Raw genomic sequence first — 13335 nt, 5'->3', positions numbered from 1 at the left:
CTAAAACACGTGCCCTTGAAAAATTTCAAGCTTCTACGTTCAAAAGTAACGATCCTATTCAAGAAAAGGCATTTCGGAAAATGGAATAGCATTGCAATAATTTGGCATATATGTATGTACGTTTGTGTGATCGTTGTCGTGTCGTTGAGGAAACTAACACGTTTTCAATAGGACGTTAGTCGTCTGATTTAAAAAACCCGAAGGTTATATTACGAAAATGAATAAAAGTTGTAAAGACTGTATATATTATGGTTATTTTCCAATATATTTTAATAATTATTGCCAAAAATTCTTTTGAAATTGAATCAACCCTGACTTTTTTTCTCGTATTTCTATACATATGGTCTGTTCCAGAACTGCAAAAATCAACTAATTTTTACTACTTTTTTTGTTTTGTTCGATAACATAAAGGAACATTTTTTATCGGTGTAAAACATGTTAGATTCTTGCAAGTTTTTGTATCATATCAGAATATGCAAAATCCGAAGTCTACTAATGACATATTTTACAGTACATTTTGTATGCTTTTATTAAGTCCCAATTTACATTGGGCGAGTTTACTTGCGGCAATTGTCATTTTGTAGGAGAGAGAGGTGAGGCATATGGTAACCCTTTGCCTCTCAGCACCCTCTCTCACCTATAAACTGACAATTGCCGCAAGTAAACTCGCCTAATGTAAATTGGGACTAAGCAAACACATGGCGATTATAAATATTTGCAATAATTTTGTCGTGTAGGTGTCTTAAAATATGAAATTTCATAAAAATATAAAAAATTTCTTGAATTTTTTTTCAAACTCCCACACTGTTTGCTGGGGAGATTTTTCCCACAAAAAGACACAAAATTCTCCCACAATTCAAGATAGAGAATGTATACTTTTTTCCCATGGGAACAAATTCCCAATTCGAACTTTATTCAGAATGAGGGGAGATGGGAAATGGGAAAAAAACTCCCACAAAATTTTGTTCAGAATACGAAAATGTGAGAATGGGAAAAAATTCCCAATTCCCATGTGTTCAGAATAGGGCTGTTAATATTTTTTATTAATTACCAAGTATTTTTAAAGTGGATTGTTGATAAAAAGTATTTTTCGTTTTAGAAACATTAATTTAAAATAAAGTAGCGTTTTATAAAAAAATTACGAATTTAGTTATTGCAAAATTATATAAATATAAAATAACGATATGGCAACACAAATTATATTTTCGCTCCTCCCTTGTCATTTGTGGTAGGTCGAGAAGTGAGAAGTGAGCTGCAACTCACTCGTGAGAAGCTCCCTACGTGAGTATTCATGATCGCTATGAATATTTTTTGGCAAATTGTGTGTTTTGAAAAACTTTGATCGAAAACACGTTTATCGACCACCCAGTTCGGTTGACATCAATAATACAACATTTCATCTCAGCGTTAGGTAACTTCCGTGATGTCATTTATGAAAGGCTGAACTCCTATTTGAATGATCTCACCACATTTTTCCACGCGAGGAATATGTAAATATCCGCCAATAAATCTACGGCCACTCTTTTCAATCACATGGGCTGCAGAGGTGAACACTGAGTTGAATGTCATGGTCGATGGCAGCAGAATTCCGACCACCAACTACCCCAAGATTGTATTGATCACATTCTACAACATATTCACGTCGTCCGGGCATGTCGCAAAGTCATCAAGTCCTTGTTGACCACATAAAACGCGATAGGTCGGCCTGAGGTAAGGTATGCGTCGACAGTGTGGTCCCCGAATATAGGTGCAACGCGATGGAAATATATTCAAAACTGTCTTCTGACAAATAACTGCCACAGGGAGCCTCCTCATGTACTCAGTGGACCATCTACATGAGAAGACAGTACTTGCTGCGGTGTTACCGTGAGATGAGACCTTACCGTGAGACCTTATAAGGTGGATAGGTAAACTATGCACCGATGTTAATTATCGTGTCTGTCCTCCATAACCTTTAACTTTAATTAGTCGACCAAAAATAAAAAAACATTACAAAAGAAAACATACAAAGAATTAGTACAAATTCGTTTTTACATATTTATAATAAATTGACAACATATTTTATTTTTCTTTTTAAATTAAATTTTGTGTAGGAAGAAGAGTTGTGAAGAAAATTAAAAGAAACATAATTTAAAAAATATATATGTATAAACAAATAAAATAAATACAAAAAGTAGTTTCATTTATTTTTGTTTTAATTACCTGCTATTTAAAGTAGTATTTTCTGTTCTAAACTCGAACTTGATTTATAGCAGTAGACAAATATAAATATGTATACAATTATTGTTTTGCTTTTGGGTCTGTCCAATTGGGGTTTAGTGTTTCTTACTAAAGTCGTTTCCGTACTCGTCTTTTTAAAGTAGAAAATTTAGGGGGAAGGGTCATTTGAGTTCCTTGTTGCAAATTACATATGAAAACTTTATATAAATATATAAAAACAGTCGAAATATATAAACATTTCACAAGAAAAATAAGGCTGTAATTCGGCTACAAAATAGTCAATCGATCTGTCAAATGGAATCTCATTATTTTTTTATCGGGCTTAAATAAATAAGAAGAACTTTGATTGTTATATTTTCATTGCTTTTTTACAAAAATGTCGTTCGAACTGTCGCCCAGGGAGAAGAAAAGTCAAGTGGAATCTCATCGTCCCTTTATTGGGTTATAAAATAAATTAGAAGGATTTCGATTTTTTGTTTTGTTTTTTTAATTATTTTTTTATTTTGTTTTTCTTGTTTTTTTGTTGTTTTGTTATACTGAAATTTTACATTACTATAATTGTTGTAATTAATGTTTATCATCTCTTTCTTGTTTTGTTTTTAATTGATGATGATTCTTTTCTTATTATCATCATTTATGTTTTTTGTTTTTATTTTCTTGTTATAAATGTAGCCTGTGGCTAAAAAGTGATTCCTTTGTTTTTGTTTTGTTTTAACTATAATTAATAATAATGGTAATTATTTTGTTGTAGTTTTTTTTGTTTTGTTTTAATCAATTTATCTTTATATATGTATATATTATTTTATATTTAAAAAGTTTAAAAATGTTGTTGTGGTTGTTGTTGTTTGTTCTTGGGATTAGTAGTAATAATAGTTGTTGTTGTGTTCGCAGTATTATTATTTTTATTATTGTAAATGGATGAAGGCGCCGCCGTCAAGACGACAGACGATGTGGTGGCCATAAAGCCGGATGACGGTGAAGATAACACTGATGGTGACGACGTCATAGAGGCCGTAACAACAGGTGGTGGTGACGAAGACATGGTTGCAAATGTTTTTATAATTGTTTCGGCAGCAGCGGCTGCAGCAGCTGCCACAGCAGCAGCACTTGTTGCAGCCGTAACCGTATGCTGATGATGATTATGATGATGATGCTGGTGGTGGTGTTGGTTGAGTTGTTGGTGATTATGTAAATGTTGGTGTTGCTGATGTTGGTGGAGAACATAAGAGGATGTAGGATGGCCATGATTGGCGCCGACATGGGAATGCGTTGCCAAAATCTGTTGCGGATAATCTTGATTTGTTAGAGCAGAAGAAGTATTGTGGGAGTGATTCTGGTGTTGATTCAAAGAATGTTGTTGATATTGTTGTTGTTGCTGCTGCTGTTGCAATTGCAATGGATAGTTGATATTTTGATTTGGGGATTGTGGTTTCTGCTGCTGCTGTTGTTGCTGTTTTTGCACATCATGATTATGATGATGATTTTGATGCTTCTGGTAAAGTTGCTATGCCAAACGTGGTTTCTTTTGATGTGGTGTATCTTCTTCTTCGTCCTCTTCCGCTTCATATTCATCACCGGAATCACTACCATAATCAACAAGCTAAAAAGAGATAATAAAGAAAAGATTTGGTTAGATTTTGTGTGAAAAAACGTGAAAGGGAATTATAAAGAGCCAAAAGAAATAAGGAATCCTAACTTTATTATAAATAGAACCCAATGTGACATATTGAATCGAAACAACAAGAACTTCTATATATGATCACAAAGATTACTCTTAAGGTCTTGTTGTATAGGAGGTCACAAGGTCTTGTGGTATAGATGACAAGGACTTCTGGTATAAAAACCCACTATACCTTTTTGAAGAGGACTATAAAAAACAACAAGGCCTTCTGGCATAGGGGTGTTGTGGTACAGGTGGATCGCATACGGATAGAAAATTGGATCTTGCTGTATAAATACGATCGACCCATAGGTCACAATACAAAACAGTTTTCGGGTATATTTTGTTCATATATAGCAGAAGACCACAATGTCTTTTTGCATGGAATGAGATCACATGGTCCACTGTTATAGAAGACCGCAAAATTTTTGACATACATGAACCCAATAAGATATTTTCTTGTGTATAGAACGAAATCACCAAATCTTTGGTATAGAAAAAAGTTCATTTTCGTTCCAAACCAAAAGGTTTTTGGTATAAAAGAAGACCACAAGGTATTCATTTAAACCGAAAAAGCACAAGCCTTCTGGGAATAGGACACCATAAGAACATCTTGGAATTAAAAATACTATAAGGTTTTTTTTATAGAAAAGAGATTAAGGCCGTCTTGCTCAGAAGCAGACGAGTACTTCATGTATAGGGAAGATCTTCTTGCATAGAAGACCATCGATCATAGTCTTTTTGTACAGAAGCGGTCCACCCACTATTTTTCTATAGAAGTCCACAAAGTCATCTTCTATAGAAGATCACCGGGTCTTCTTGCATAAAAAATACAATATAGAAGATCACAGGATACTAATGTACTTCTACACAGAGTTCTCATGACATTTTAATTACATTGCTGGGTCCCCTTGTTTCGAAATAGACCACCGGGGCTTGTTTTATAAACAAGATGACATGATCTCAAATTCTCTTTATATATGTATGTACTTTATTCAATCATTTCCTTACCTTCTTTAGAATATTTTCACCAGTTGCTGTTGTTGTTCCTGGCGATGCAGTTGATGACGGCGCTGCCTCCTTTTTATTTTCCGTTGTTGTTGTATTACCAGCAGCATTATTACAACTATTAAGTTTATTCGCTTCAACACTGGCCGCTGCTACAGCAGCTACTGCGGCTGCTGCCACCGCAGCAACGGCTTCATTTGAGGCCATTGAAGATAACAATTGTGTTGCGGCCGCAGCTGCAGCTTCTGTCAGAGCACTTGTTGATGGACCAGCCGTCGACGATGGTGAATTTGATGATGATGATGACGATGATGTAGATGATGTTAACGACGATGCTGCATTAGCGGCATTTGGTGAATTTGCCGATGTTGCCGTTACTGATCGATTATCATTACCACCAATTGCCGCTGCTGCTGTTGCACCACCTAACGCCGCCAATTCTTGTTGCTGTTCAACTGCTGCCAATTGTTGTTGTAGTTCCACAATATCACTTTGTTGTTGTGTCTGTTGCGCTTCTAAATGCGCTGCTGCTGCCGCCGCCGCTGCTGCTGCCGTTGATGTACTTGCTGCTGATACACCAGCAACTGCTGCTGCGGCAGCCGCTGCAACTAAAGTGCTATTCAGATTCAATTGTTGTTGTTGCTGTTGATAGCTATGCAATGAGTGAGACGACTGTTGTTGTTGTTGCTGCTGCTGCAGAGTTAAATTTGCAGCTGCTGTTGCTGCAGCAACTGCGGCAGCTCCCAAATGTACGGCGGACGTTTGTTGTTGCTGTTCACTACTATTGCAATTACTACTACTAGTGCTGCTGGTATTGGAGTTGGAGCTGGAGGCATTATTGCTACTAGTGGAGGGTGTTGTTTGGAGGCCTGCATTATTGTCACCAATAGCACCACTACTGCTGCTGCTGCCACCGCCACCTGTTGGTGAATGATTTGATGACGTCGCCGATGTAGAACTATTCAAACTATTGGCAGATGTATTACCACTCAACATACTGTTACTGGTGCTATGCTGTTGTTGCTGCATTTGTTGTGCATTTTGCGGCGGTGATTTTTGTTGTATTTGCTGTTGAGATGCTGGTGAACCATTTTTATCTGTAACAGCTGTGAGAGATGGAAGAGAAGGAAAAAATTAATTGTTTATTTTATTTGTACAATTTTTAGCTTATGGTGCACAGAACTGAACCCAATGTAATTTGTTTCCTTTTATGATAAAAGTTTTATCCCATACAATGTCAATATGAGGTCCACAATGTATTATTTTATTGAAGAAGACCACGTGCCCTGTCTGCATAGAAAAGGTCACACGGTTTTTTTGTATAGAAGTAAACAGGAAGACCTGTATAGAAGGTAGAACTGTATAGAAGGTAAGGTCTTCTGGAATATAATACCTCAAGATAGTAGACGAAGTAATTTCGAAATGCACCAAATCCATACATACATGGAACCTAAGCGTAGTTGACCGTTCTCATGGTGAACAAAGATATACAAAACCAACAAAAGCCGGGGTAATAGATCCTACTTTACGATTTCCTTATCTGGTACATAGATTTTCTTTAGAGTTTTGGATTGTTAACATTCTCCCACCGCTAGCACTGATGTATAAAGCCACTTTTACTTTCCTTGTTTAAGATGTGAAGAAGGTTGAAAGTGCATTTGAGACTGTAACCAAATAGTTGTTAATCTAGTGACGTTGAAAGCTCTGCAAGTTAGAAATTGAACTGCTAAAGGGGAAGAACTTAAACTCGCAGGACGCCTGGTTTTATCTTTCGGAACATCTCTCTTCTTCCGTAAATTCAATATACAATCCGCTTACCCTTGACGTATTTTGTTAGCAAACATTTGATTTTAGTTTTTACAGTGTTTTATTTTTTTCCTCCTTTGTCGTTTCTCAATCACGGAAATGTTCTCAAGTTTACCGATTATTTTTGTTCTAAGGAAAGCAATACAAACCCTATATTAAAGTTTATGTTCTATACAGTCTACAAAAAACATCTCACTCTAACTTTAGGTTCAACCTTTCTCTTGCTCTTTCTTCTAAAAACTATTATACATCTTCTTATAATTGTTATTAAACACTCTCTCCCCTTGTTCCTTTATACCCTTAAAATTGGATACCAATAACAAAAAAATCAATTCAATTACTCACACTTCATGACGGAATTATACGTTTCCAATTCTTCCAAATCTTCTTCTTCATTAAACCACATTTCTTCTTCCTCCTCCATTTGCCTTTGATCACGACGAAAACGACCGCCACGAATAATTGGAATGCCACTGCAATAAAAAAACAATGGAGATAATGTAACAAAATACTACTAAGGAATTACAAATCTCTCTTGCTACTTACGTATCTAAACCCATCTTATCGCGATCTTTTATTCGCTCCTGATACTGATCGTAGCGATTCTTTAGATATTTAAATGTTTGAACATATTCGATTTCATCAAATATTTTGCTAAATGTTTCAACAAAATAAACACACAAAGTTTTGATATCCTCCAATTTGACAAATTCAAATAGTTCCAATATAGCTGATTCGAGGAGATTATAACGGCCATTGTTGCGTATGAAAGCATCAACAACGGGAGCAAACAAATTGCCCTTAACAATGTGTCTGGAAAAGAAATCAAAAAGTAGTGTTAATTTTATAGTCCAATTGTAGATTGTAGTCGTCGTATTACTCACCGATTATAAAACTCATCTTTTAATGCTACAATCTTTCTTAATAGCCTTAAGGCGCCTAAAACAAGGAACGTATGAGAACTCTTCATCAAAACCAGAATTCTCTTGAGGAGATCTTTTTGTATGATAAAATTCTTGATGTGATAGGTATGATGTTCGACACAAAATGATAAAATATCTAAAACTATTCCCAATAATTGTGCTGTTTGATAATCCTCGTTTTGCGGACGATCATCGATCGTGTTGAGCAACAAAGGTGCTGCAAGTATAAGGAAACCACAATAAATCAGGAAATCAAAATATCGCATTTCAGTTCAAAACATACCTATTAATGTTTGTATACTGTGTTTATAGAAGAAATTCAAAAAATCACCCTTTTCAGTTAACATATTTTCCGGTTCCAATAGAATTTTTATGATGCCCATCAATTGCACAGCAACACCCAATTCTGGTTCGGAATCATTTAACATTTGTTCAATGGCAATGTTTAATAACATGCGGTCCTGGATAGGAGTAAAAACATGAAAATATACAAAATACATTAGTAAACTGAATTTCATTTACAAAAAATGTTTAGGGGAAGTAGGGAGGGTGGTGAGGATTTTAAATTTTCACACACTCAAACTTACCCCTTCTGTACGACTCACTTGTTGCAGCGTATAATTACGCACCACTAACGGTGAAAATTCCACTATGGCCGTTAGTATATCTATTGATGCCGCCTTCGTTTTCTGATCATTCATTACCAGGGTGATTTCCAGTGCCTGCAGTATGCCCAAACATGTCAATGTCTTGTAAAATGAATCTTTACCTTGTGGCTGGAGATTTTGGGCATAATTACAGAATTCCTTTAGAAATAAAACAATATCACGACGCTTGGCATCGCTGGTATTTGGATCGGTAAGCATGGTAAACATATCGACCAGAAAACGTTCATCCTCTTGTATCAGTGTGACAATTTCGACTTTGTTAAAAAATATAAAACTAGATAAAGTATTTAACATATTATCCTCTACGAATACAGATGGTGTGGGCAATATAATATCCTGTATATACTGCACACGAAATGTCTGATGGATTTTCGCTAATAGATCTTGATTTTTGATGGGTACTGCTTCACGGAATTTAGCCCATTGCTTTAAATACTGACGATGTTTTTTTGGTTGTGTGGCACTCGGATCATATTCGAGGCAGCCTACCACATCGAAAATGGTATCCTCGGCGAACATTATTTCGAATAGTGCATTTTTATTTAATAGAAAAATATTCTTAAATATTTCGAATAAATGATGCAGTCCCTCGGTATTGTCCAAATCTTCGCACACATGAAATATGTTGAGTAATTTCTTAATGTAATTTTCCGATTCCAGTGCCATAGAGAGTTTCTCTTTGCGCAACGGTGTGGTTAGACAATTTTGTATAACTTCAGAGATATCTTCGAGGCGGGCCAATTCACAGGGGGGCAATTCAATAGGCGGTGCTGTATCGGACATATCTTCGAAGCGTTCATCTTCGGATTCCTCAACGATATCTTGTGTGATTTCAACGGAAGGATCTTTGCCTTGAACCTGTAAAAAGGGGGTAGTAAAAAAGAGAGATTTTGTTAATATTTTCGAAATAAACAAAAGCTCATAACCAAAATAAATAAAATAAAAAAATTGTTATCGTAGTAAAATTTAGTAGCTTCTTGTAGCTTCAAATAAAAACTTCTAAACGATTTTAATGAATCCATGAAATAATTTTTATGGTTCAGAAAAAATATTATTAAAAATATGCACGACTATAGAAAGGAAATTCTTCATAGAGACCTTTATGCCATTCAAGAAATTAAGCCTAACTGCTTACTTGGCTTAAAAAGTATAGGTTTAATTATCTACTTCTTGCCATGGTAGTGGATGATGGCTAGTGAAAATCAACGCCTCCATTGCAACAGAAGACGACATGGGTTCAAAAAAATGTATTACCTAAACAAATCACGCAGGAAACGCTGGTTGAATTGAAGTTATGCGGGCATGGACGATTGATTATATGAAGAGAATTGGATCAGACAACCTCCATAAATCTATGTTCGTCCCATAAAATATATGGATTCAAAATGTGGACTCGACTTTATTTCCAGAGCGGCTGAGTTTATGAATAGGAATGGTTTGGAATTACTTGCTCGACATAGATTGGCTACAGCTACACTGCCTATTTTATTAGCATATTTTTGAAAGGCAATAATAGTTGGTGCCGGCATGTTTTGGCCATTATCTCAGGAAGTATGGACTTACCTCCCAAAAAAGTTGCGTCGTCGTAACTGGCCCACAAGAAAAACTTGTTGCAATAAATTTCAAAACGATTTGAGACGAGCTGTTTTTCCAAAATTTGTGTGGGAGGTACACGAAGGTGTATACCGATTTAGTCCATATTCAAATCTGATATATACTTGGAAGTAATATTACCATATACAAAGTTATGACCAATTCGATTACAACTTTCGAATGTTATTGTGCGCACCATTTCTGAGATTTTTTTGTGGGGGAGTTGAACTTTTGTGGGGGAGTGAGTTACCGATAAGAGTTGACGATATGGCCTAGGTTCGAACTTATACTAAATTCGGAGAAAATATTACGATACCCAAAATTTTAACCAAATAGGTTGATCCATTCGAGTTATCGTGCGCACCAGCCAGACGGACGGACATAGGCATTTTCTGAAACGGATTTCATCCAAACATAATTTGGGTCTATACCCATTACTTCAATAAGGCACCATTTTGGCCTAAAGACTTAGGATATAAAAAGAAGTTCCGTATCTCTTATTCATATTTGCACCCATTGACATGATTTACCACTTTTTCTTCCAAAATGACCGTTCGTGGGAAATAATTTTATTAATACTCCAAGCTGCCCAAGAGATACGTGCTACAAGCTGAGAAGAATGAACAGTTTTATCGGATCTATCACAGGCAGGTTTAGACTAAAGACAAAGAAACCTTGCTTGACCTGACCGGCCATTTTACAGTGGAGCGGGAAAGGTACATACTTCAGCTCTCAACTCATTTACAGGCTATAAATAATATTGCGTTTACTCCAAACTGGTGTTCTCTCTACCATTAAAGCGCTGACGATACCTAGCATCTAAATGCTAACGATGTGTGATTCAATTCCTTCACGTCCATCCCATTCACACAATCAACCAATTTTATTTTTAAAAAATCCTGGAAATTTCTAGCCAAAACCGCATAACAACTTCACTTTAAACATTGCCCATGACACTACAAATTCGAAAAGTCTTATTCTAGTTTTTTTTTTTTTTTAAAACTTACCTGACATATTTTCTCCCATATCTCATCACATCCGGCCTTCTCTTGGAAACTTAAGGCTAAATCAAAATTGTCACCTTCAGACCAAACGATTAATGTGTCCTGTTGCTTTTGATAAGCGGTGTCGGGTTGTATTTTACTTTCCAAAAGTAAGCTACCATCGGATTCAGCGCGTACCAGCAACGAGATACCTTCAGTGGGAGGATCAATAGAAAGAAACATAAAATATGAAATTAATAAATTCAAATAAATTGTAAATCAAGAAAAAATCGTAACTAACCTTTCAGTCTGTCGACATAATTTGATGAAACATGACCAGTGCCACGATCATCCCATTGACGTTCTGCATTTAAAGCATATAATTTGACACGTCGGCGGGTATCGGTAGTCATTTTGTTACGATTGTTTTAAAAAGTTCTTTTTTTATATTTATGTTTATTATACAATATTTTGTTGTATACAATTCTTGATGATGAGGGTGATGGTGTGACAAATTAATTAATTAAATCCCTCCACCTCCTCTTCTCCTTAACTTTAACCTCTGTTCCTGCAGCTTTATTTATAAACAATTTATTGTGCTTGGTGCTACAATCTATATATTTGGAACCAGAAAGTCATGAGTGGATTTTTTTGTTTGTTTATTAGTTATCCTAGCGTTCCAACAGGTGGCACACGTGTCAAGTTTTGTTTGGAATTGATGTTTTTCTCCTAATAAACAAACCACCAGATGTTGCTGCTGTTTTCGCAAAATAAGAGTGTGAATTTACTTTTACTTTCTCTTTTGTTCAGAACTTTGTTCCTTTTTTCTTAATATATTTCTAAGGATGTCGCTTTGTTGGTGTGTTAGAAGAGAACTTAAAAACGTTTGTATTGAATTCTAAATTCAATTGTTGCGGTTTACTCATTTAAATATATTAAATTAAACATTTTCTTTTGTTTATAAAATTCAATTTGGGACAAAGGTTTAATTTGTTTTCCTCCCATTAAGTAATGAAACTTGTGTGGACCACATATGGATCAATATATATGGTGGTGTTTTTTATAATCTGGAAAGAAAAAAATAAATAGAATTAAATTAGTATTGGGATTGAAGCAAAAAATGGTTTTTATATTTTCAATAAAAATAAAACTATTCTAAACAATAAAATGACCATCATAAATATACACTTTTGACCACGGCTGACTTTCAAAACGTCAGTTGTTTTGTATTCGTGCATGAAACTATAGGTTCAGATCGAGATCGAGTTCCATATTAGTATAATTTTATGAAATTGCAGTAGTGGGGAACTCGATCCACGAACCCTAGTTTCATGCAGGAATACAAAGCAACTGACGTTTCGGAAGTCAGCCTACTTTCAGCATTGATTTCATTACATAGTAGAGGATTTAACCTTGCATGAACCTAACCTAAGCCTTTAATACCGCCAACCGAAACACACTGTGGACGTCGAGCAGAGCATGCTTGAAGCGTCGAATAATCAATCATATGTGTGGACTCCAGTGGCATTCAGGAACGAGAAAAGGGGGGTTCCCCAAGAAAGGGATATATCTTCGGAACTGTTTAACATGTAACTTTCTCGAATTCCAGTAGAACGATTCTCTAACTCATTTTTTTTTTTGAGTTACCGACAAAAATCGGTGAATTAAAATCCTTATAATATCGGTAAAAGTCGGCAACTTGAACAAAAATGTCTTCAAAATTAAATGTCTTCAAGTAGCAATCCTTCAGCGGGGGATTTGTAACTCTTTCCTATGGAAAGGTGCAAAAGTCGGCTACGCAAACAAAAGTACTCTTCATAAGCTTTAAAATGATACCCATATTGCCCAAGTAAAAAAAGAAACAATGTTAAGACCCATATTTCGGGAAGTATGGACTTCCACGGGAAAGCTATATATCGTTGTGATCAGTGTACCAAGGAATACCTATGGTAAACATTTCCGGGCGATCCGAGAAGTGCCCTCAAACGAGACTTAAGTTTGCATATTTTCCATGTTAAATTCGGAAACTGTCGGTCTTTTGTTTAAACGGAACTACAAACTGTGTATTTGCTTTATTTATGACTTCGCGCAGAGAAGAAACAAACATTAATCTCTTTCAAAATTCCATGGACTAACCAAAGTCTACAAAATACTGATGAGTGTTTGTTATCCTGTGGACAACGGAATATTGTACAATTTTCAATAATTTGTATTAAAACAAGGAGTTTGTTGACTTGGTGTATAAATGTTTCTGTACCTTGAATGTATTTATTTTATATTTTACCGAAAAATTGATGAAATGTGTTTGTTTTCCTCACAAAATGAAATAGTAAATGGCAAAATGTAATCACGGCAACATTATAAAGACAATTATTGAGAAAGTATTGCTGTCGTAACGTATACTTAGCCTATATGATGAATAACACAATACGAACGTCTAGCGATTTACGTCACACGTCAGAAAAGAGGTGCTT

General features: G+C 35.5%; 1 protein-coding gene across 8 annotated transcripts in view; it reads right to left on the bottom strand.

Moving 5' to 3' along the window:
- Positions 1-2026: 2026 nt before the first annotated feature.
- The window catches only part of flfl (serine/threonine-protein phosphatase 4 regulatory subunit 3 flfl), a 44086-nt gene continuing 32777 nt past the window's right edge, over positions 2027-13335 (bottom strand). For 5 of the 8 annotated variants that reach the window (XM_073959737.1, XM_073959738.1, XM_073959740.1 and 2 more), the window contains 9 exons: positions 11163-11928; positions 10886-11073; positions 8205-9143; positions 7901-8078; positions 7579-7834; positions 7241-7507; positions 7040-7167; positions 4892-5994; positions 2027-3820 (listed from right to left, as the gene is read on the bottom strand). In XM_073959737.1, coding sequence (XP_073815838.1) covers positions 3725-3820; positions 4892-5994; positions 7040-7167; positions 7241-7507; positions 7579-7834; positions 7901-8078; positions 8205-9143; positions 10886-11073; positions 11163-11274 — 3267 coding nt within the window. In that variant the 5' untranslated portion in view covers positions 11275-11928 and the 3' untranslated portion in view covers positions 2027-3724. The remainder of the gene's footprint in view (positions 3821-4891; positions 5995-7039; positions 7168-7240; positions 7508-7578; positions 7835-7900; positions 8079-8204; positions 9144-10885; positions 11074-11162; positions 11929-13335) is intronic. The other 3 variants (XM_073959743.1, XM_073959742.1, XM_073959744.1) reach the window with 1 other exon arrangement.

The sequence above is a fragment of the Musca autumnalis genome, unplaced genomic scaffold (assembly GCF_047663935.1).
Source record: "Musca autumnalis isolate F117 unplaced genomic scaffold, ASM4766393v1 scaffold_1, whole genome shotgun sequence".
Lineage (NCBI taxonomy): Eukaryota > Metazoa > Arthropoda > Insecta > Diptera > Muscidae > Musca > Musca autumnalis.
Note: the sequence above shows the minus strand (reverse complement) of the source record. Positions and strands in the feature narration are given on the sequence as shown.